The 25,919-nt window shown below is 34.7% G+C and overlaps 1 protein-coding gene across 2 annotated transcripts; it reads left to right on the top strand.

Annotated features, from left to right (window-relative positions):
* Window positions 1–546: 546 nt before the first annotated feature.
* On the top strand, window positions 547–25,084 carry LOC127868129 (la-related protein 7-like). Of its 2 annotated transcripts, none has more exons than XM_052409749.1 (13): window positions 547–607; window positions 7,194–7,290; window positions 8,283–8,361; window positions 9,066–9,169; window positions 10,652–10,732; window positions 12,586–12,750; window positions 13,673–13,781; window positions 14,749–15,343; window positions 16,283–16,374; window positions 17,024–17,139; window positions 18,246–18,390; window positions 19,353–19,447; window positions 20,016–25,084. In XM_052409749.1, the coding sequence occupies exons 2-13, from the start codon at window positions 7,201–7,203 to the stop codon at window positions 20,085–20,087; spliced, it is 1,743 nt and encodes a 580-aa protein (XP_052265709.1). In that variant the 5' UTR covers window positions 547–607; window positions 7,194–7,200; the 3' UTR covers window positions 20,088–25,084. The 2 variants fall into 2 exon arrangements, with proteins under 2 accessions (XP_052265709.1, XP_052265708.1); XM_052409748.1 differs by having other exon boundaries at window positions 557–635; window positions 7,193–7,290.
* The last annotated feature ends 835 nt before the right edge of the window (window positions 25,085–25,919 follow it).

Raw genomic sequence — 25,919 nt, 5'->3', positions numbered from 1 at the left:
TTGTTCTGGTATATATGGGGACAATGAGTAAAAACAATTTGCATTGAGTATTTGTCTTATTAACTTTATTACCTTTGATGTTTTGATATTCTTTTGCCACGACATAAAGATGCAATATTCTTTAGAATTCATAAAATCAAACAACAACATCTTCAAATGAATTTTAATAATAATGGTGTGAAGAAACTCCTTTAATTTTAGGTGTTATTATTAAACTTTGATAAATAACAAATTATTTGAAAAGATCAAAGAACAATGTTTATCACACCAACAAATTGTTATTTCCTAATTAACACTGCACATCAATAAGACAGACATACAGACAAACAAACAATAAAAACACTTGGACAGACCCCCATTGGACACACATTAAAGCAGAAACATCAGTTATTAATCAAGTGAAGTATGCCCCATGGTAGGTGTGATCACACCTTAGTAACCTAATCAATTATGTTTACATCTTGGTGGGTGTAATGTCCAGGCTTAGAGGGTGTAATGACTAGGGGTGTAACGTCCAGGGGGTGTAACGACTGGAAATCGTTTTTATGTAGCCCTAAGAACAAATGGAAAGAAAAGAAAACTAACGGAATTTATTCTGTTCAAAAGTTAAATACATGACAGGGTTGTTTAGCGATGTAAGTAACACAAGTGTTATTTGGTTAAATAGTTCATTTTAAGAAACTTTTATATCTGTTATTTAAATTAATGACATGCTTTTATCGGAAACGTTTGATTAATTAGTCTGAAGATGACCGTGTAACATATTTTCGCGATTTTGTATTTTTTAGGAAATCAATCATTGTAGCATGTTAGTCCATATAAACGGAATCGCAGAGCCTTTGATAATTTTTGCTATGACGGCTTTGGGAGTCAATATGCACGCCTTCATAAACACAACTGCAGTCCTTCTTCTTATTCCTGTTATCACTCATTCTCACGGGAATAGGGATTTTAGTTTTCAAAATTCAATGGCTACAGCTTGAAATTATTCTTTTGACAGGCCAACTTTCTAGTCAAACATTTTGTATCTTTTATATCAATAAGAAAAACTACAAAAGAAGTTGTTGGTGATACTTACATTGCCTTAAATAAGTAAAAATGATACAAAAATGAAATGTTTGAGACTGTCGTCGGAGGAAAGCTCTCTATTTACATGCTTACTCTGACATTATGGCTGTAAAAAAATAACGCGTTTCCAATATTTTTAGTAAGAGTCGGGTCTTTGGGGCCTGCCAATCGCAAAACAAGTTAAAAGTTAGTAAATATCTAGTTGAACACGCACGCTGTTTAATGTTGTTAAACATAGAAAACATGGGAAATGTCCAAGACCACATATTCCAGAGCTACTTGAAAGAACGTTTAAACCCACATGAAAGATATCCAATTTTGCTTTGCAGCTCTAAGAAATGCATCATATGACACTTAAAGTTTCACTTTGCTTATTACCATTAAAAAAGCGGATTATACACGAGAGAGTGAGTTCCTAACTCTGAAATGTCCGATACGACAATTCTATTCGTTGTCAATACAGAACAGCCAAAGCGGCACAAACATAATCCGCGGCTACGCCACGGCCAGATTATTAGTCCGCGGCGGCCAAATCGTGTGTTCACGCGGCGTATCGCTGTGGCACTCGGCATCGATCCGCGCAACGACGCCGAGTCTGTATTAACCACGCGTACTTTCGCGGAGTAAATCCGCCGCATACGTACGCGGCGGATCGAGTGAAAAGATATCCACCTACATGTACATACATGTATGTGTAGCGTAGAATTAATTACGCGCAACTGTTTATGATTCGTTCGATTATCATTATTAAATTTTTAATCCGAAACACACTTCCGAATTTTAATGCTAACGCGTCCTTTGGCAATTTCTAGCGTCAAATAAACAGTGCTAAAATATCCTTTGTTTCATAAAAAGCGCACAAAAATTATGCAGACATGTAGAACGTCGTTTGGAAAGTTTGGGTGTATTTTGTGTTGTATAAATACATGAACATCACGTCAGGCGTAAATCGCGTGTTCAGTGGAGAAAAAAAACGCCCCGATAAGACGTTATTTCATCATCTCTATAAATAGTAACAAATGCCAAAATGTATTTGATACATAAGGAAATATCGAGAATGTTTGTGTATCATAAATATTTACCAGCATTTGCTTTAAAACTGGAATATACGGGATTATCGGGTAATAAGTAGCGACATTAACTGTATAATATGAACAAAATAAAACGTGTTTATATACGCATATTCAAACAATAGTTATAATAAGCTGATAATTAACAAAACTACAAATACGTCGTCACCGTCTTGATTATTGATGTGGCTTCAAACTGCTAATTTTCTCAGCTAAAATATAATAGCGGAATCAACATGCAATTAATTTATAAATCCACCATATGCTGGAGCCTTGACCACTTGTATGTGCGAAAACATAATTACGTGACCTTGTTTATGTGTGAAATACATACGCTACGGGCGGGAAACAAACTTAATAATTGGCCAGACACATTAACTATGCTTACATGTATATGCTAATACAATCCACGCACAATAAATTTATTATGATTTTAATTATTATTATAATTGTTCTTTCAAAATTTGTTAACTACATGTAACTAATAATTAAAAAATAAATATTTCATGATCGCATCGACTCGGCATCATGTCGCGGACCGCGGCATGCCTCGGCGGACAGATGCGAAGTTTCGCGGCGAAATGCGACTTGCCGCCGCATACTGACGCGGCTTCAACGACTGACGCGGCATCGACTCGTTTCGCCTTGCCGCCGCGGATCGCGAAATACGTTTGTTCCGCTTTGGCTGTACTGTAAGTGTATGGTTAATGTTTTATCTCTTTTAAAATGGCTTGACATAACAAGCATTTATAACCAGAAAAGACATAGATGTCCGGAAAAGTATTCAGTTTAAGAAAACAAATAAGTGTGCAAGAAATGTCCGATACGAAAACTTGTAATTCAAGTAGCTGATGTCATAATTAACAATTACATGAAATGATATGACGTCATCGCTATTCCACATGTTCCTGGAATAACAAGGTTGTTTATCTCCGCTATATTTGTATGAAGCACCCGGGAAGGTGTATTGAAAATAAGTGGTAAGTTGTTTAACATTTTTGTCTGATATATGAAATTGATTGTTTGAATTTTGATCATGTTTTGCAATTTGAATTATTGATATTTAATCAATATGATACAAATGTTTTTTGGACAGAAATACTTTCATAGTCCGTAAAATAACCTGTGAAAAGTCCGAGACATTTGGTATTGAACATTTCATTCAACTTTGTGCCTCCATGTTCAACAAAGTTCAGATAGTAATAATATATATCGTACACATTGTGATTTCTATTAAATGTTTAAGTAATCGCATTAGGAATATTAAAAAAAAGGTTTAGTTTAAAACAAAACTATGCTAGTTTAAACTTGTACCAAAACTACTGTTATAAACAATTTTATATCTCTATACCTTTCTGGAAGTTTTTAATAAATCTGTACATTTTTTAGTTTTCCTTGCATAGAAATTGTTAGTATATGGTAAAACGGTTTAAATGTCGGAAATATATTTACAATTCAAATTATATTCTACACAAAAAAACATTGATACAACGGTCTTGTACATGTCAAAAATGTATCGCACATTTCCTTTGCATCTAATAGCGATTATTTAAGACTCCATAGTACTATCATCATAAATTATGCATCAAATCAACAGGGAAGACTTTGCCTTTATTATTGTGCCTTGTTTTATACCCAAGTTAAAATGGGTCATACCATTAGAACACACTTGGTGTTCAGGTGCCTGCGGCGGTCGACGGGCTTTTTCCACCACAGTGTTTTTGTACTGTTTTCTCTTTAAATCAAATAGTTTTCATCCGATCTTCATCACATTTGAACAAAAGTTGTGTATCGATGATATCTAGGTCAACATAGAATGTGGGTCATGTTATGTCAAAAACTAGGTCACGGTGCTGATTAGCCATTCACCATGGTTTCAAATAATTTCGAATATTATTCATTCAAACTTAGTCAGAAGTTGAATCTTTATGCTTTTTGGGTCAAGGTCGAACATGGGTCATGCAAGGTTAAAAACTAGGTGACAGGGTCACTTATTGCATTGCCGGTGTCTAAATCTTTTGAATAATTACCACATCTTAGCTTAGTTTATTTTGCAACAATTTGGTATTCTTGCAAGCATGTTTGTCCTGATTAAATCATTAAAAAGTATAAGCGGAACAGTTGATATATTTTTCAACGTTTGCCGATTTTCTGAAAATGATTGTCTGGTTTATTTTTTTCAGTTGACCATGGTGAAGTCTAGGGTTGACATTTGCCAGGACTATACTAGGAAGAGATTAAAAGAGAAGGACTATGCGGGGTACTTTAAAAAGAGAGAGAAAGAAGAAGAAAAAGTTACATACCGTCTTCGGAATTGTCCGAAACAGAGCGAAAAAAAGAGAAACAAAAGAAGCCTATTTACATTACAAATACACAGACATAAGAAGAGGCAGTGCCTTGTTTTATACCCAAGTAAAAATGGGTCATACCATTCAAACACATGTTGTGTGCAGGTGAGCGATGGGCTTAGTCCACAACAGTGTTTACTCTCTCTAAATCAAATAGTTTTCATCCAATCTTCATCAAATTTGTTCAAGCTGATTGCAGTTGATTTTTGCACTGCCTTGGTGTTTAAAGGTTTTTATATGGCATGCAGTTTATTAACTGTTGTTTGAATATTGAGTGTTCATGTATTTCATTGAGGATTATGTTTAGTGAGCATTTATAATGCATAAAACAGCATCGGGTATCGAACATTTCGAAAGTAGACTTCAAGGTTTTGTGTTTAATTTAAAGCTACATCTTTATATTTATCAAAACTTATCATTGAGGCTTTTTAGATATGATGTCGCGAACAACTTCAAAACTGTTTTGCAAACGTATACATTGAATGCAAAGATCCATATGATTTTTTTTTGTTTTGCACATAATCATGTGTATAAGTCGGCGTCTGTATGTTGTGTCGAATGTTGTTTTTTTTCACTAAGTTTTAAACTTACAATATGCAATGACATTTTAAACACAAAAATAAACACAGAATACATGTGACGATTTGTTGCCGATGGTGTAAGTGCTGAAATCTAGTTTTGAAATGTTCGACACATTTGTATGAAATGTTTGATTCGGTTTAAAAAAATTATCACTGGTTAGATATTATCAGAAACTGTTTAAAAGTGTTCTGTTGTTTCATTGTGGTTGTTGTTGTTAAAGTACCCATATAAACTATGTAATGTGAATACTTACTTTGTAAGCGCACAACTATAATTACTTCTGTATAATGGTTTCGTTTAAGCATAAGGAAATAGGCGAAAATTTCTGTTCTTAGTTATCAGACTTGTTCAAATGTCTTACAATATTCATTTGTATTATTAAAAAGTTCAGCAAAATATATTAGTGTTATGTTTATGCACGATTTAATGACCTTATATTTAAATATTCTCCGAGTGATTATCCGTGAAATGTTCGAGACATTTTACCTGCAAGATTGAACTTTACCTCAACTTAAGTATATGTAGATATCGTCCTTAAGTGGATTTGTTTCTGTTTATACATACATAAAAGGTGAAAATTGAAAGGAATACCTTAAAGGGAAACCGTTGTGTGCAACAGCGCACAATTTGAAGTTCGACCTATCGGCATAACAGACAGAAAGTCGATTTCAATCTGTTTCAATGATCATCTTAAAATTTTATTGCTGAAAGTTTTATGAAATATTTGAAGATTGTGTCTTCGATTTACGTTAGTTCAATATGTTAATTTTTGTAAAAGAGTTACTAAATACTTGTATTTCTATACAAAACAAACAACTCAATGCATTATATTTAATGGCTATAATGTCTCAGGCATTTTATTAGAGTGAAATAAACCTTTTACTGCGGTTCTACTTGGCAAGCTACTTCTTGAAAAGTAATTGCATGATGATGCCAGCGTCTTTCCCTAATGTTTTTAGATGGTCAAAGTAAAAAAATTACAGGAAAAAAAGAAATTGCAGTACTTTTTTTTTTTCGTTTTCTGTTTCTAAAATCCCAATTGCCGTGAAAACAAGTTAGTAGTCCTGGGAAGAATCAGTTCTTGGTGTCTTTGAAGAACACTCGTACAGTGTTGATTATCCATTATCACTTTTTTTGTCTAGCAATAGATGTATTGAGCAATATATTTAATGCTGCAAAACTATTATAATACTATAAAAACATTATCATTGGTAGGTTTATGTTGAGCCATGGGTTCTTTTTGAGTCGTTGGTATGAGGATTGCATAAAATCCCTTGATAGAACGTTTGCATATGATGCAGTTTGTTGCGGAAAATGTTTGGACGCAGTCTCCATCGTTTTGCTGATCAAAAATGCGACAAAAACTGGTCAATATATTGTTATTCATTAAATATTTCCTCTTTCATGTTTTGTTCATATTGTTTTCCTAAATATTTCAAAATCGTTTAATTATGAGTATTTTTTATACTACAAAGTCTGTTGACATTTTTTTTCAACAGAAATTAACCTCCCCTGCAATGTCAGTTTTAAGGCCCCCAAAAAAATTGGTCCGTTTCTCATTCTGGTCTCATTGGAAAAAAAAACAGGGTAGGTAGGTAGGGATTTTTTTCTGGTACTAGAATGGAAGGCTACTAACGCCTATAATAAAGAATACATGTATATATATGCTTTGTTTGCTTGATATTTCATCTTATATGAACGAAAATGAAAAAAAAAAATTTTTTTTTTTTTTGGACGACCCGAATAAAAAGTTGAGCGTCGGCGCCTATTCGGGAGACATTGTCGGGTTTGGCCTAAGGCTATTTTCTGTATGCAAATCTTGAAATTGGATTAGCCAATCAGAATGCACATCTCAAGAAGAAATTATTTTTCAAGATTGCAGTTTTACACTATTAACACAATTGATTATTTATTATTATTACAGTAGATAAATATTGGGGAAAAAACCAAGAAGTATAAAGACCAACGGTTAATAATTATGTTTATAATCATTCATAGTAATACACATGTATATTTATAAAATATTTGTGACGTAATAACTTCAGGCAAATTGCCCAAGACTCAACAAGCATATAGCATACTATTTAAAAAAAAAAAAAAATATAAAACATGATTTTCATGTAGTATTTTCAATGGAGCAAGAAAGCATGGACTCCAAACCAATGAAGACAAAAAAGAAGAGGCAGCGCATGAAATCTGTGTACAGCAACATAAGAAATCAGGTAATGCTGCTAAACGAATACACATAAATCATGAAAAGAAAATGGTTTGTTGATTAGTTTGCTAATAAGTAAACCAGATTCTTTTGCGCTCTCTTAGTCATCTAACCACTTTTTTCCTCGCTTCACTGAATTGATGTTTGTGTATTTCAAAGTTTATGAGGCTGCATTATGTACGGATGAGAAGTTATTAGCTGCATGAATGTTGAGTTTTAACTCAAATTTCGAGTCATTGGTTCTTACTGAAAAATATGTTACTTTGTTGTGGTCTTGTGCTGTTTGGAGAAAGTCAGATTAACCAATTTATGCCTAGTGGACTCTCCCATCCTTCTAAATTGGATCAATTTATTTCCAAAATTAGGGATGTCTAGTATATTTATTTCTATATTTAGAATATTTCTTTCAGAAATTCCTTTAAGCAAACAGCGCAGACCCTGATGAGACGCAGCATCATGTGGCGTCTCATCTGGGTCTATGCTGTTTGCCAAGGCCATATTCTAGACGCTAGGCATAACTGGGTTACCTAGAAGAAACAACATCTTTTGAGTATGGTGACCATGCTGCAGTGAAAGGCAAGCATACTAATCAACCAAACTACCAAAGGTGCTGTGAAAGTTGTCCTAGCGCTCCGAGAAACAGCAACTGTTTGTGCTCGGTCATTAGTCACAACAGTAAATTTCATCAAAATTGCAAACTTCATTTATGAACACAAATCGTCCAGTGGGATTACTGTCTCTTGAACTGAATTGTCTGAAGTCTTCATTGTAAGTAAAGTATAAGTTAACTGCTTAACCCTTTACCACTTAGAGACGTATTTTGCTGCATTTGTAGTCCTTTAGTTACATTTAATTAAATACCTTTCTTACTAAATTCAAGTTTTAAAGGCTTACTTGCAGGCTGTTCTGGTTTTATGCTGGTTGCAAAAGCCATTTTCAGTTGGTTGCTTATGGGGTAAAGGGTTAAACGGAAAAAAAATTGATTTTTTACACTTTCAGATGGAGTTCTATTTTAGTGATGCAAACCTGCGTAAGGACAGATTCCTGAAAAAGGCCATCGATGCCACATCAGATGGATGTAAGACAGTTTTTGTTCTGAATGAACTTTTAATGTCTTATAACTCAGCGATTCTTCTTCTTCAATTGGGAAAAGTACCTGTACCATACCGATTGGAAAAAATTTGCGCGAAAACCCCTGAAATTGGAAAAACTGGTGTTGTGAAATCTTCCAATTGGGAATTATATGTTGTTTTAATTTCTTGGTATCAAAAGCAAAATCTACTCAAATATTGTTTTACATTAATTTTGGCTTGAAATGTTCAGTATTAGTGCTCATTTTATTTGTTAACTTGCAGATAATGGACGTTTGGAACAAAATTGACGGACTTAGCCTTCCTTTTTGGAAATTTTCAGACAGCAATTGGGAATTTTATAGTTTTTCTTCATTTGGAAAAGTACCTTTTACAGTACTTTATAAAGAATGGAAAAAATCGCTGGAACTGTAGAGGACGTGCTAACATATTATTAGGCTTTCTGCACTTCTTACCATTATCCTTACATCTTTAAATCTCCTACTGTATACATTATTTACTGATACTATATTAGACATCATTTATTGAAATAAATGGCAATTCATTGAATTATTATTTTTTCAATCTTTATTTGAAAACTAAAATGATGTGAACATAAACAAAACGAGTATAAATCATTCACTTCATATGCATTAATGCATAATTACATCCAAAGGACGTGTTTGAACGCTGTCATTGATTTGGTGTTCAGATATCGCCCTGGAGACGTTTCTGACGTTCAACAAGATCAAGACTCTCACAGAAGAAGTTCATGTGCTTGCTGAGGCCATACACAACAAGTCACAAATGCTTCAGGTATCAGTTTTTACAGAACCAATCTAGAGTCAAGTCAATATTTGTTCCCATTTTCTTAGGTTTTAAGTATGTATTGTGTTTCTTGTTATATTTACTGGTGCATAAAAATAATCTTAGAATCTAAGCTTGATCTATAAAGCAATTTTTTTTAGTCCCCTACCAGGGACTTATGGTTTGCACTCTGTGTGTCTGTCAGTCTGTCACACTTTTCTGGATCCTGCGATAACATTAAAAGTTCTTCATATTTTTTCATGAAACTGAAACATGGACAGATGGCAATATGGACATTATGCATAAAATTTCATTTTGTTCCTATGTCAAGATTTCTGGTTGCTATGGCAACAAATAGACTATAAATATTGCTGAAAATGGTGGATCCTGCGATAACTTTAAAAATTCTTCATATTTTTTCATGAAACTTGAAACATGGATAGATGGCAATATGGAGATTATGCATGTCATTTCATTTTGTTCCTACATGAAGAATTCTGGTAGCTATGGTGACAAAAAAACTACAAATATTGCTGAAAAAGGTGGATCCTGCGTCGGTAGGGGACTTTTATTGCTTGTTTTAAATCACATCATTTTTCATCAACCCCGGTGCATTCTTATTTGCCATATTAATCATACCAAATCTGTTATCTACCTTTTTTAACAAAGTGAATATAAAAACATATACTGGTAACAATGTGTTTCTTAAAAGAAAAACGTATTCCACTTTTGCTGTAAAATTTAACACCTGGTGCAATGTTTATAGATTGGTGGAAAAAATTACATACATCAAAATGTTAGATATCCCCATGGCCCATAGTCACCACCCCATTTATTTAAATTTCTTATGCTTTCATGTTGAATACATTCTCAAAAAGGGTGCTCAAAGATATTAGTGTGAAGGTAAAAATAATTGCCAAGGCTTGTGGTACATCTTTTCTAAGTCTTGTTTATACATCAACTTATCTGTATACGGCCTTTAACATTAAGTTAACATTTACACTTTTAGCTTTAAACTATGGTTGCAGTGGTGTAGTGGATATGGTGTCCGCCTAGCGATCGGGAGGTCACAGGTTCTATCCCCACTGTGGGAGAGTTCTTTAGATTTCCTCCATAGACACCAAGTACTGGTTCTAGTCCCAGGAAACGGACTCGAGAGCGTTTCAAAAAAGCCTTAGGCTTTCTATGCTATCTAGATAAAATAAATAGGTTTAAACTTATCTGTATTCAGCCCTTCACATTAAGTTAACATTGATACTCTATATGTTTAAACTATTGTTAACTCTTTCAGTGCTGGAACCGAATTTTGAAGGCCTTTGCAAACAGTTTGGATCCAGATGAGGATCATCAGGATCCAAACTGTTTGCTATTCTTATAGTATTCTTTGAAAAAAATAGAAGAAAATGCTAATTTTAGAAATTCAGCGACGACATTTTAGCAGACAACAAATTTACCAGCATGCAATGGGTTGAAAGTGTGTGTGTATTTAAGGTGAATGCAGAGAAGACACATGTGAAAAGGACTACACCTATCCAATGTGATGTGAATGTTGACGACCGCACCGTCTATGTGGTACAGGCTTGCTTCATTAATGTCCCTTTAAAAAATGCTGTTGTTGACAAATTGTTAGCAAACAGCTTATTACCCCCCGCCAAAGGCGGAGGGATATTGTTTTGGCGTTGTCTGTCTTTCCGTCCGTCCGTCCGTCTTGCACTTTTGTGTCCAGAGCCATATCTTGGAAGTGCTTTGGTGGATTTCATTGAAACTTGGTATGAGTATATATATGGATAAGAGGATAATGCTTGCCAAATGGCATTGTACACCATCTGACAATAACAGAGTTATGGCCCTTTATATCTTAAAAAAATGTTTTTTTTTGTGTCCGGAGCCATATCTTGGAAGTGCTTTGGCAGATTTCATTGAAACTTGGTATGAGTATACATATGGATAAGAGGATGATGCACGCCAAATGGCATTGTACACCATCTGTTAATAACGGATTTATGGCCCTTTGTATCTGGAAAAAATGCTTTTTTGAGTGTCAAATATAACACTTTAGTGTCCAGAAGCATATTGGCGGGGGATATCAATTCAACGAATTTTTTTGTCTTATAATTGCAGCCTAAACATGCTAAATGTTTATTACAAATAAAAGATTAATGATTTTATGAAAATAAAATAAAAATATCAATATTAAGCCCATTATTTATTTTACAAAAAAATATACTGGTACTTTTTAGTAAATAATTATTTGGTCAAATAGTTTTCATTTTTCTTACTTTTATTTGTATCAGGTAGTCATCTTCTTCTCGATGGCTGTTACACTTGTGTTAGAATGCAAGGATAAAATAGGTGGTCTACTGTCTGTAAAGCTTTTCCTGCAGGCTCACAGGTGCCTTCCATACATTTTTCTTCAGTGAATTGATTGTGGTCCCTGCATTCAAGAAAGATTTGTTCAGTTATTTGGTGGGCTTTTCCACAGGGGCATGTTGGAGATGACCTGAGGTGAATCTCATATGCATGTGGGGGTGTTTATTCTATTGGAACTTGTTCACTATGGAATGATGATCACCTGTTCTAGTGATGGTAGCTTTCCTGTGGCTGTTTAGTTCTGGACAAGCACTTTACCATTATGATAATTTCTTCTAGACCGACACATGGTCTTCTTTTCTCCAAGCTTTTCCATTTCTTTGCCTTATAATTTCAGAATATTCAGCTGACAGGGGGGGGGGATGTTTACTTGGAGGTATAATTCTGAAGCACATGATGTTTTGTAGTGCTGATGTTAGGCAAGGCAGTTTGTTGACTTCAAAGACAAACACAGCATGTAGTCTTTGCACTGAGGATCAAGGCTTCCACCTCAGCTCTGTAGTTGAGGCTTGTTGGTAAAGCCTCTGTGTGCCACTTTCTTGTCTGGGAACATACGCTGCAGCTCCCCATCTCGTGACTTCCTCTGCTGCTGATCCAGGTTTAAAGGCCCTTACATCTTAGTCATTAGAGGTTTAACGGTCTTTAAACTAGTTCAAACCGGTCTAGCGGAGAAAAACAATTGAAGCCAGATATTTAAAAGAGATTTTGTGGTGGACCACTGCACAGAGTTATATTATACTTTAACACTTTCCTCCCTAAGAAGCAAAGTGAAAATGGCTTTTACAACCAGCATAAAACCAGAACAGTCTGCGAGTAACTCGCAGTCTGTTTAGGTTTTATGGTGTTTGCTGCTCATTAGTAACTAAGGATTGGAAATGAAGCCTTTAAAGCTTGACTTTAGTTAGAAAGGTATTGAACTAAATTTAACTTTCTTTGGGACTACAAATGCGTCAAAATAGGTATCTAAGTGATAAAAGGTTAAGAGGCACCAACATTTTTTTAGCCTTTTCTCATAAATTCTTAATGGATATTATTTTGCGTCTGATATTTATCAGGAATGCCTGCCTCACAACGTTGATCATGAGTGGGTGCGTAAGGTGTTCTCGGCCTGTGGAAAGGTAGCGTATGTGAGTCTCCCACGTTACAACAGCACTGGGGACCTCAAGGGGTTCGCCTTCATAGAGTTTGAGACTACAGAAGGGGCTGAGATGGCTTGCAAGGTATTACGCATAGTGATTGATTCCTTTTGTTGTATGTGTACAGGCTGAAAAAAGTACAATACTTATGGACGAGCTACACCTTTCCATGTTACTATATAACTTATAGGTGATATGGCGTTATGCTAGTTCAGAGTCCAAGTTCCAGGTTGGAGTCAAATGTATTTAAAGTCATTGTATATCCCTTGTAAAATTTTATAAAGTGATGGTTATAATAACATTATGTCATGCCATCTGTTACTGAACAACTGCCATCAGTTTTTTATGTATTGTAACAGATAATTGCAAAATATTTAGCTTTACAATTCATATTTTGAGTAAATTCATAGACCAGTTATCATCAGTTTCGTAAGTAATATCTATGACCGTAGTTTATATCAAGAATTTGAGTCACTGTGGGAAAAAATGGGCTTAATGTTTGTGTGTTAAGTGTCGTCCCAGATTAGCCTGTGCAATTGCCACAGGCTAATAAGGAACAACACTTTCCACCTTGATTTGATTTTCATTCAGAAGTTACTTCCTTTCAACCAAAAATTCCCTACAAGCAAAGATTCTGCCCCTGTAGAATTGATTACTTTAACCCTTTCCCACTCAGAAGCAAAGTGAAAATGGCTATGTGCAAACAGCATGAAACCAGAACAGCCTGCGAGTAGCTTGCAGTGTGTTCAGGTTTTATGATGTTTGCTGCTCATCAGTATCTAAGGGTTGGAAATAAAACCTTTAAAAATTTGAATCTAGTAAGAAAGATCTTTAATTAAATTTAATTATTTTCCAAGGAAGGTCTTCAATTAACTTTAATTTTCAAAGGAACTTCAAATGCATAAAAATACGTATCGAAGTGGTAAAGGGTTAAATATTATCTAAGTGGTGAAGGGTTAACTACGTATCTAAGTGGTAAAGGGTTAAAGAGCACGTTGTATTTTAGGAGTTGAATAATCCCCCAGCTGACTTCGTCCATCGTGTCGGCATGTTTCCAAAGTCCAGTCATCAACTTGATGCTCTCAAGAAGAAACTTCCAGCTGATCAGGTCAAAGGTAAATTTTCCTTAATAAATTATACTTACATTCACATACCTCAAATTTAAAGACCAAGTAAACTTTTTGTTTTATGTAAGGATCTTATAGAGGTTGATGGGAGATGAACAAAATGTTGAGATCTATTTTTTCTTTCTTTTTTTTTAAACTTAAATGGAAATTTTTGAAACCCATGTGGGAAAAATATATACAGTTTTGAATTGGGAATGGGTCCCTCTACAGGCCCCAAATTTGAACAAAAAAAAACCCACTGACTTAGCAATAGTGATTTTTTTTATCCCCTGTATAGTTATTATTTTGTAATGATTTTTTTCTAGTATAGGTTAAATATCAATTCAAAATAACAACAAATTGCATAAAAAAGTATTTTGAGGCATGAACTTAACTTGCCTTCCAATATGAGTTGGACCTTTTCACTGTAAACAAAGAGGCACATTTTGTGCTGATTTATTGTGGAACATAAATACACTGTCTGCCTTAGACCAGATGCATTCTATCATGTATGAAGGGGAGATACTAGTAGTTGTAATCTCAAGAAACGCAGATCTTTATTGGAAGGAGAATTCAGCAATCTTCAAGCAAAGTGTCATTTGTAGATTGTCATACATTTTAGCGATCGTGCTTAACAAATACCAATGTTGACAACAATTTACATTCTTTCATGTACAGGTTTATGTTAGAAAACGTAGAGTCCATACATTTAAGACCTGCAATTCTTATCATATGAATACAGTTTATGTTTGTTGAAGGCCATAATTAATTTTAAACATACTCTGAATTGTGTCCAATATTATTCACAAACAACGGCCACAACATTTTAATAGTGGCGAAATTTAGGGGCAACTGCTTTTTGGGGCAAGCAGGAACCCTGTAATACTTTTATAAAATCTTCCTTGCGTCATTTCAGTTACATGATATAAATAAACCATAAGAAATAGATACTGACAGTTTGTCTTTTGTTGTTCAGAAACTGAAGAGAAGGCTAAGGAATTGCTTGAAACAGGAGAGAAACTGATTGATGAAGATGCAGATAAAGTGGAAAAGAAAGATGCAACTGAAGTAACAACTGAATCAAACAATGAAAAAAAGGAAGTGGACGCCACGGAGCAAGGTACAAAGTCAGCTAAAAGTAAGAGGCGAAGAACTGCAAGCGAGACAGAATGTACATCAAGTCCTGCCAAACGTAAAAAGTCTGCAGAAGTATCATTTAACTTGCCAGAGAAGGACTCTGAAGATGAAAATAAAACTACACCCTTGGGAAAGAAAAAAGGCAAGAAAAGAAGGAATAGATCTCGCGCATCTGAAGATAATGATTCCTCTAAAGACGAGAGTGGTGTAGAGAAATCAGACACTGAAGTTCCCGCAAAGAAGGCAAGAGTTACAGAGAGCGTTGTGCAAGGTGGTGAGGAAGAAAGCAGAGTTGTTGAGAAAAGTGGCCAGGAAAAGAAGGACAGTGCAGAGATTAATTCCAAAAATAAAGAGAACAAATCTCAGAAAAAGCGTTTCAGACGAAAGCATACAAAGGACGATAAGGAAGTGCCTGAGTTAAGAGTGATACCAAAGTATGTGTGCTGAAATAACCAACATTACCAAAATAACCTGTGTATTACATACCGGTATGAGACTTGTGCTGGGAAAACAAGGTTAAATGTAGTATGTAAAGTGTTGTCCCGAATTAGCCACTGTAGTCCGCACAGGCTAATCAGAGATTATGCTTTCTGCTTTTATGGTATTTGCCTTTTAAGGGGAATCTCTTCTTAGGGAAAATACAGTTTTGGCGGAAAGTTTTGTCCCTGATTCGCCTGTGCATACTGCATAGGCTACGGTAACCTGAGACAACACTTTAGGCACATGCATTTAACCTTGTTTTTTCAGAGCAATGCTAATTTGTTCTAATCAATGAACATTTTGAACAAATTAACTTTGCATTATTAGAAGAACACTGCTGTGTGAAGAAAATTGTTTTTTCTTTTTTCAAGTAGAATAAGGAAATAATTGTTACAGAAATATGCCATTAAGAGCTGTCTGTCTGTGTAACCCTTTTGGTCATTTTGCTAGGAACGTTCTTAAGTTTTCTTCTGAAGCCACTTTTAATAAAACCATTACAAGCTATTAAAGAAAAAAAAGTGAAGTTTAAATAATAAAGGATTTTTTAATAATAATACTTAAACATAACTAAAATTATATGAAATAAAAAGGCTTCACCCTCTGGCGTTTGGCTGAAAATACTAATGGTAATATAATCCATAGTATATGTCCTATCCTTTTCGTGGATTTTATTTTAAATTCGATATGGCGTTGTTTTATGCTGTTTGGTATGGCTTATTAAAGTCTATTATAAAAGAAAATCACATAGGGAATATTACATAATTGTTTTGTTCCCTGTGTAGATTGGGAATTTTATCTGTGTTTTTTTTTGTGTGTATCCGATTCTTAGAATGCGCCAGCATTTGTGTCAGTTAATGTATTGGTATACAATAAACATGGAATTTATTTTCCAGGACAGAATGGCTGAAATTGCGTTCAGAGTATTTGAAGCTTCAGAAGACAAGCATGGCCATGTTAAAAAAATCTCTTCGAAACACACAACCAAGTAGGCTTGTACTCAATTTGATTTTGTTCATCTTTTTGGGGCCCTTTTCCATATTTGACAGAGAAATTCAAGTTAAACTGAAGCATTCGATCTTTGAGTACTATAACAAAAAAAAGAGTCTGAGAGTTGATAGGGTTTCTAAACTTTTAGATTTCAATATTGCTTTTTATAGATATTTTACTTTATCGAACATGGATTTGAAATGTTTAGTCTGTCAAGAGAATTTCAAACTTAACTGCTTCAAATTCAATTTGGAAAAATGATTCCTTAAATGTGTGACAAATAGGCAATTCTATACACAATACAGGCCTATGCGTCAGGAGAGACTTAACAATCACAATAATTGTACAGCATTTTAGATAACCCTTTACCACTTAGAATAGTATTTTTCATGCATTTGTAGTACCTTAGAAAGTTATAAATAATTTAAGACCTTTCTTAGTAGATTCAAGTTTTTAAGGTCACACCTCCAAACCTTAGATACAGATGAGCAGCAAACAGCATAAAACCTGAACAAACTGAGTTACTCACAGGCTGTTCTGGTTTTATGCTGTTTGCACATAGCCATTTCCATTTTGCTTCTAAGTGGGAAAGGGCTAAAGTAAAGGGATTTCCACAAATTGCTGATGGTATTTCTGTTTCATTGCAGATGAAATGCAAACTGAAGATAAGTCAGCACCCAGTAAACATAAACATATGGAGTTTGTAGCAGACGTGATTGTTAAAGTGCATTCAGAGGCCCCACTGCATAGACAGCAACTGAAGGTGAGAACAAGAAGTGTTGTTTGTCACCTAAGAGCAAAAACTCAATAAATGTGTGTATGAGGCGTGTTCTGGGAAAGCAGGGCTTAATTCATGTGCATCACGTGTCATCCAAGATTAGCCTGTGCTTTCCACACAGGCTGATCAGGGACAACACTGTCCACCTTTATGGAAGTGTTGGGAATTTTGCGCAATGTTGTGTGACGCTGCCATTGGCGCGCCGACATGTGATGCCACCGCATTGCGTCATATACATGCTCGTCATCTTGTTATTATTCAAAATGTCTACTTGACATGGATAAATAATCTTAGCGCTGTGTTTTACGTTTTATTGGCATTCTTTTTCTAAGCATAACAATATATCAACTGAAACAACAATAATAACAAGATGACGTGCATGTATACGATGCAATGCGGCTGCATCACATGACGTTGCGCCAACGGCGGCGTCACATGACGTCGCCCCAAAATTCCCAACAGGAAGTTTTTGTTTAACTGATATCTCTTTAAAACCAAAAGCTTATTTAGGCCAAAAGTATTTCCCGGATGGCCCTGTGGGGACTGCACAGGCTAATCTGGGACTACACTAAGTGCATGCATTGAGCCCAGTTTTCTAGGAATTAGGCTGTATATTTTTTACTTATACTATCTGTCCATTTGTCAGTCCATTAAACTGGATCCTGTGATAACCTTAAAAGTACTGCAGATAATCGGATGAAATTTGGAACAGCTTTTCATCTACCATGGTTTTGCACTTGAAAACAAAAACACCATAAACAAATACCTATAGTCTAAAATTGATTTCATTTGTTTATTAATTTAGGCTAAGTGTGACTTTACATGCAAATGTTGTCTTGTAAAAAGTCAAATGACACAGTTCTTATATAAATTGTATGATATATGCATCAAATTAATTTAATCTTTTTGGAATAACCGGTGTATAAAAAATTCAGATGAGATTGTTTAACACCTTTGCAATGGTTGAATGACTTAGAAATTAATAAAATGTCCTATGCATCAAAACTGCAGACTTTTAAGCAGATAAACACTATCATTTCAGATTATTTTTTTTCTCAATACACAGTTATATTGATTCTGTATTCAAACAGGAAAATCTGGGTGGGGATGTTAAAGTTGCATACATCGACATAGTGGAGGACAGTTCTGACGGCTTCATACGCTGCAAGGATGCGGAGTCTGCCAAAGCTATTGCTGATAAGAAGCTGGAGGGATTGACATTCACACTTGTCTCAGGTAAGAAACATCTATAGGTGTATTCAGTCATTATACTGTGATGGCAGAAGTGTGATGGTTAACTAGGGTCGCGACAATATTGTTATATATTTATTATCTTGCAATATGGGTTTTTATTCTATATCCAATAAATTCATCCAATGGGCATTCTTCATATGTACCATGTGACCATCCAATATATATTCAGGTATTGGATCCAAAAAGTCTGTATTTTTTCCTTATTGGACAGTTGAGTACAAGTGCTCTAAGCAATTGTTTTATAATGATAAAAGCAGTTACCAAGAAAAAGTATCTGAATGTACAATAATTGATTCATACGGGCGCTTGACTTGAAAATAGCATCTCCGTATTGTACAGTGAAACGTCTAATAAACTATAATTCTTTCTTATTCTATTAAAATATTCTTGATACAAATAGGCATGACAATATGTCATATATAAAAATCTGTTATAAATCAAGAAAGGGAAAACGTATACACATAGATTTTAATAAACTTTTTCTTTATGGGCACTAGTGTGAAAAGTGTAGAATTGCTGATTTTGTTGAAAAAATAAACTTTATGGTAATTTGTATCAAACTAATTTCTTCTTTTGTGATCTCTGCAACATCCTTGTGCTAACTATGTATTGAAACATGTTATACGCAAATTCAAAGTACAGTGTTCTAAAGACAATAAACATGTATGTTTCATTTTGGTGTTTAGTTGAAAATATGTAAAAACAAATCTCTACAAAGATAGGCATCTCAAATCTTACTTTTAAATTTATTTAAACTTTTTATATATCTCTATCCCGTTATAAAGTACAAGGTCATGTAATTGAAACGCCCTTTTTCTTGTTTCTCTATTTTCTTTGTAAAATATTGTATGGTAAAGTTATTTGATTCAATATTGATATTTTGCTTTAATAATAACTTTAGATGACAACAACATTTCAAACGCATTTATCATTATATATTATAGGTGAAGATGAGAAGCAATACTGGGATAAACTGGAGGCTGATCGAGAGTCAAAGCTGAGCAAGAAGGGTCGACATAAGAAACGAGGGCATCAAAAGGTAAACCAAAACAGTCTCCTATCGCTCACATACACAATTCCTGACTTCTTTAATAATATATGTCAAGTTAGTTTGTATGTCTCTTATTTTTCTGAAGATATTAAACTGTTGGGGAAACCTTTCTTGTGGTTTAATTTCATTTTAATTATCAACTTGTGTCCAAAAATCATTTCTATAACATTTCGAGGACTGAGCTTGCATGATACTGTTTTATCTGCTTAACAATTCTTTATCAGATGCAACAGTTTCACATGTGAGCTTTTAAATGTATATTGAGCCTTATTGTAGGAAAAAAGTGTTCAATGCATGTGCGTAAAGTGTTGTCCCAGATAAGGCTGTGCAGTCTGCACATACTAATCAGGGATGACACTCTCGGCTTTAACGATTTTTTTATTTATAGGTCTACTCTAAACAAAATCAAGAGTAAGCACAAAGTGTTGTCCCTTATTAGCAGGTGCGGACTGCACAGGCTAATAGGGGGCACACTTAACACACTCATGCATTAAGCCCAGTTTTCCCAAATGGAGGCTCAAATTTATCATGACTGTTGTTTATTATTGCTCTGCAGTGGATGGAGAAGGCCCAGAAAGCAAGCATTGAGAACTGGGAGAGGAAGCATGTGGTCTTTGATGACGAGTGAGCGCGTGTCTGCAACCAAACTACTAGTATATGGAAATATGAGAGCAAATTCAAGCCCAAAACATATGTAACGGTTATTTGGGCCCATTCTGCAAAACTCGGCTTTATGCATGTGCCTGAAGTGTAAACTCATATTAGCCTGTGCAGTCTGCACTGGCTTATCAGGGACGACACATTCCTCTTTTTAGCTGACCTGAGCACAACGTGATGATGGTGAGTTTTTGTGATCGCTTTTTGTCCCTCATCCGTTGTGCGTTGTGAGACGTCAACATTTGCCTTGTTAACTCTCTAGAGGCCACATTTATTTCCAATCTTCATGAAATTTGGTCAGAAGATTGGTCCCAAATATATCTTGGATGAATTCCGAAATGGGTACGTTTGCTTGAAAAACATGGCTGCCAAGGGGCGGGGCATTTTTCCTTAAATGGCTATATATGGCTATAGTATGTACTGTACAGGAAAGTTTTGCAATAACTTTTGAAATATTGAACAAAGCAACTTTATATTTGGCATGCATGTGTATCTCATGGAGCTGCACATTTTGAGTGGTGAAAGGTCAAGGTCAAGGACATCCTTCAAGGTCAAAGGTAAAAAAATTCTGTCCCAAAACCTTACTGTACAGTAAAGTTTTGCAATAACCTTTTAAATATTTAACATAGCAACTTCATATTTGGCATGCATGTGTATCTCATGGAGCTGCACATTTTGAGTGGTGAAAGGTCAAGGTCATCCTTCAAGGTCAAAGGTCAAAAAAAAAAAAGCGGCGCATTAGGGGGCATTGTGTTTTTGACAAACACATCTCTTGTTCCTTATATGGCTATATATGGCTATATTAAAATCTTGTTAACACTCTAGAGGCCACATTTATTGTCCAATCTTTATGAAACCTGGTCAGAAGATTCAACCCAATAATATCTTGGACGAGTTTGAAAATGATGCTGGTTTGTTGAAAAACATGGCCGCTAGGGGGCGGGGCATTTTTCCTAATCAGGGGTGTGATTTTTCCGCGGATTTCCGCGGATCGGGTTGTCCCGGATGTCACTTCTGAGATTTGCGTAAATTCGTTTTAAAAAATGTGGGGGAGATGGGCTACCACCCGCGAAATCTCTCCGCATTTTACACTGGTAGATTCTGCCTAAGCATTTTTAAAACGAGCCATATAATTGGCTGTCGTTTTCCAATCTTCCAATTAAAATCGTGTTCTTAAAATGCGCTCTGTGATTTGTTTGCAAATGGCGCCGTTGTGAAGAGAAAATTAAGATTATTGAAATAACAAATAGCAATCGAATAAACGACTGACATCACCTAGTCTGATAGGAATAATGAAATGTGTTTGTCAAAAAAAAGACTACGTTATATAGATACAAGCAACACATATTTTGTTAAGAAATGTGCCCACTGAATTTGTGTCACGGAAACCAGTGTTTGCAAATTGGAGTGTAGTCTACTCGCGAAGTAAAACAATTTAGAGAGTATCGTTCGAACATGGAAATAGACAAACATGATTTGATTTTTATATGTCTGTGGGTCTATGTATAATCAGATTCATATGCATATTCTGCTTTATTATGTTTGTCACGCTGTTCAGTTAACTGAAATAGCTTTGAACTGAGTGAAGATGTGAAATGCAAGATATTGAAAGGTGAAAAAAATTAAATATATTAATTTAACTCAGTTAATACATCATTAAAACCAGAAGAACACTCAAGTGTGTTTGTTTATATTTAGTCTATTAACTGTCATTCAATACATTGAAAAACTGCTGCTATTGATCACAATAAATACTTACTTAACTGTTTACTTTGCATCCTCAGTATGTTAAATGTGAAGTTTAACAGGATTTTATAAAGAAATATTGTTATGAAGTTCAAAAAGTTGTTTATTTTAATGTCTATATTTATGTTTGTCATTGCGTTATGCGCACCATTCGCGTTGTCAAAATCAGTCAACAGAATTTTCCTCCCCTCTGACTTTGCCTCAATCACACCCCTGCTTATACATGTATGGCTATAGTAAAACCTTGTTAACACTCTAGAGGCCACATTTATTGTCCAATCTTGATGAAATATGGTCAGAAGATTTGTCTAAATGATATCTTGGATGAGTTTGAAAATGGTTATGTTTGCTTGAAAAACATGGCCGCCAAGGGGTGGGGCATTTTTCCTTATATGGCTATAGTAAAATATTTTTAACACTCTTAGAGGCCACATTTATAGTCCAATCTTCATGAAACTAGGTCAGAAGATTCATCCCAATAATATCTTTGACAAATTCAAAAATGTTGTAAGTTGGTTGAAAAACATGGCCGCCGCGTAAAACCTTGTTAACACTCTAGAGGTCACATTTATTTTCCGATCATCATAAAACTTGGTCAGAAGATTTGTCCCAATGATATCTTTGATGAGTTTGAAAATGGTTTTGGTTGCTTTAAAAACATGGCCACAAGGGGCGGCACTTTTTTCCTTATATGGCTATATATGGCTATTGTAAAACCTTGTTAACACTCTAGATGCCACATTTATTATCCAATCTTCATGAAATTTGGTCAGAAGATTGGTCTCAATAATATCTTGGATGAGTTCGAAAATAATTATTAGGGCTGCAACGAATCCAAAAAATTTGTTCGGATCCGAATCCATATCCAAATATGGTTTCTTACAGTTTTTCGGATCCGGATCCCTCAGATAAGAGAAGATAAAAAAAATTCTGTCTTAATTAAAGAAATCAATGTTTAAGAAGTATCATTTGACTAAAAAACATTACACATTTATTAACAAAAAACATAACAAATTTCTCATTTTACATTGTAGCAATGTCAAAATTAAACGAAACCTTAACGCTTATTCACTTAATAGTATGCTCGTTAAAATACACTTTTCACTGTTCATACAGTTTGAGGTTTGTTTTCACAAAAATTAACAAATCAACATTGCCCGTATCCAGGTAAGCCCTATGAGCACTGACGAGGTCTCCTGCTGTAGAGAAATTTCTCTCACTGGGCACTGAGGTTCCTAGCATCAAAAGATAGCATTTAAACTTAGTATATGACGAAATATGCTTTCAAGACAATACATTATGCAGGAACACAATTTGACAGGTCGCGAAATTATGCAAAATTTACCTGAATAACATTCCAGCCACACTGGATCCACTACCGTAGTTTTTAATACAACTCATAAAGACAATAAGGATTGAAAAAACTTACCTATTGCCATTAGTTGTTGCATTTGTAATGTGTAAATCCTCCATGATTTCGAATTAGTTTGCTTTCGGAGCTCATTACGTAATGTCCGGTCCGTCTAAAATGCGCATATGACTCATATCCGCAGATATGAACGAAAAATGTGAATATGAACGAATATAGGCAATATTTATGGGTTATTTAGGAGTTTTTTTAATGAAAAAATCACTGTTGCATTACAAATTCACAACATGTGATAAATCTGTTAAGACTGCCTAAATATAGAGCAATTTAACAAAAGCGATGTTCTAACTGGTCGTTCATATTCGCGGATATGAATTTGGAGTTACTGAAATTAAAATGCCAATGAAAAACGCTTTTAAATTCATTCGATCGTAATATTACACATGGGCAACGTGTATTTTTGTCACAGAACGATTTTCATATAACAAAAATAAAGAAAAATACATTTAAAAAGCCGTTGTCTGTTCATATCCTCACTTTTCAGTCATATCCGCAGATATGATACACATACGCATTTTAGTCGAACCCCGTAATGTCCAATGACACTCTTATGCAATAAAAGAAGGATCTCGAATGATCTGCTGTATGACTGTCACATGTCAATTAACATCTACTATTATACGTATCTTTTATCTTGTAAACAGAACCAGTCTGGTAAAAAAACAATACTCGTGAAAGCAACGCTACGTACCATAAAACTATGAAAATAAATATTCAAAACCGATATTTCCAGGGGTGGATCCGTACCCGCGAATCTGAAGTTGGATCCGATATCATCGGATATTTCGGGTACCCGTTGCAGCCCTAATAATAATGTTTGCTTGAAAAAAATGGCTTCCAAGTGGCGGGGCAATTTTCCTTATATGGCTATAGTAATATCTTGTTAACACTCTAGAGGCCACATTTATCGCCCGATCTTCATGAAACTTTGTCAGAAGATTCATCCGGATAATATATTGGACGAGTTTTAAAATGATGCCGGTTGGTTGAAAAACATGGCTGCCAGGGGGCGGGGCATTTTTCCTAATATGGCTATAGTAAAACCTTGTTAACCCTCTAGAGGCCACATTTATTTTCCGATCTTCATGAAACTTGGTCAGAAGATATGTCCCAATAATATCTTGTTATCTCAGGTGAGCGACTCTGGGCCTTTCAGGCCCTCTTGTTTTTATTTTTGGTGTAAATGAAGTTTCTTCTTTGCAAAAAATCCAGTGTACGCGAACAGTGCTGTACATGATTAGCCTGTGTGGACTGCACAGGCTAATCTGGGACAACACTTGATGCACATGCATGAAGCCCAGTTTTCCCAGAACAAGACTCACATGATTGAGGAATTCTATTGTTTAGAGGACAGCTATAGAAAAAATAAAACACTTTTACTGCAAGGGAAAATTCGCTGTTATTATGCTTAACGTGTCAAATATATGTTGCAAGCTCACAATATGGATGATAAATTTTGCTGCTACATAAACGTTGTGTAGCTGCAGAATAATCTGACTTCTACTGCTGCAGGTAGAATGCAGGTAAATAGTTCTTTTAATGCAAAGGAAAACATGTATATATTGTGCAAAAAGACATTGCAAAAAGATGTTGAAGATATTTTCCTGTACACAGGGCATTGTTGAAGCAAGGGGTACATAAACATAATATTGTAAATTTTTCATGGTCGGATTTCTTTTTTGAGCTTGTGTTTGTCACATTTTCTGTGGGTTGAGAAATCAAATCTTTTTGTAATTGATACGGATTTCTCAGTTCTCATTTATTTGCATTTTCAATAAAAATCCAACCCAGTACCAACTTGGGTTTTTACATATTTTATTGTAATAAATAAGAAAACAGATGTACAAGTTTACAAAATGTTCATTAGTCACAGTTCATTAACAAGGCACAAAATACAAAACACGAGTACTGGAATTATAATTCACTGTACTCTACAAACACATGGAAACTATTAACAGGATTAAACAAAACAATTATTTCACAGGTCGTCTTTTTTACCAAGTCATCTATAAAATCTTTCATGCAAAGCAACCTTTCAAATATACAAAGGTCTGTTATTATTTTATTTAATGAAATCTAGTGTCTGAATCATTTTCCATCACATTTTCAACCTTATATCATTGATAAAATTCCATTAATACAAATAAATATATATTAACAGAAGGAATTAACAACTTGCTGCTATCAAATACATGTACATTACTTGTAACAATATTAAACTCTGTCATTTTCTTGTTTGTTTGAAAAGAAGTATTTTGATACACAGTATTATAAGTACGGATTTTTACAGATTTATGAAATTACTCAAAATTATTCTAAAAATGAATTTGAAAACCATCAAGAAATGACTTTGATCAAACCAACCATTAATAATCAGTGTAGTACGGCCACAGATCATAGCAAAGCGAAATTTGCCAAGAGCTCCAGCTTTTTTCCCTCAACCATACGTTACCACGTGTTACTATTTAAAGTTGAGTATTGGAATGTATAAATTACATGTAGATCTATTTTCAACTTTTTCATTTATATATTTTCTGAGGTTGCAGATGTAAGAAACTTTGTAAAATCAAAAGCAAAGACGAGTTACTTTTTTGGACTTAAAACAAACAGAACAGAGTAATTATACCT

Source organism: Dreissena polymorpha, chromosome 2 (assembly GCF_020536995.1).
Source record: "Dreissena polymorpha isolate Duluth1 chromosome 2, UMN_Dpol_1.0, whole genome shotgun sequence".
Classification (NCBI taxonomy): Eukaryota; Metazoa; Mollusca; class Bivalvia; order Myida; family Dreissenidae; genus Dreissena; species Dreissena polymorpha.
This window is presented reverse-complemented; position numbering and strand designations above follow the sequence as displayed.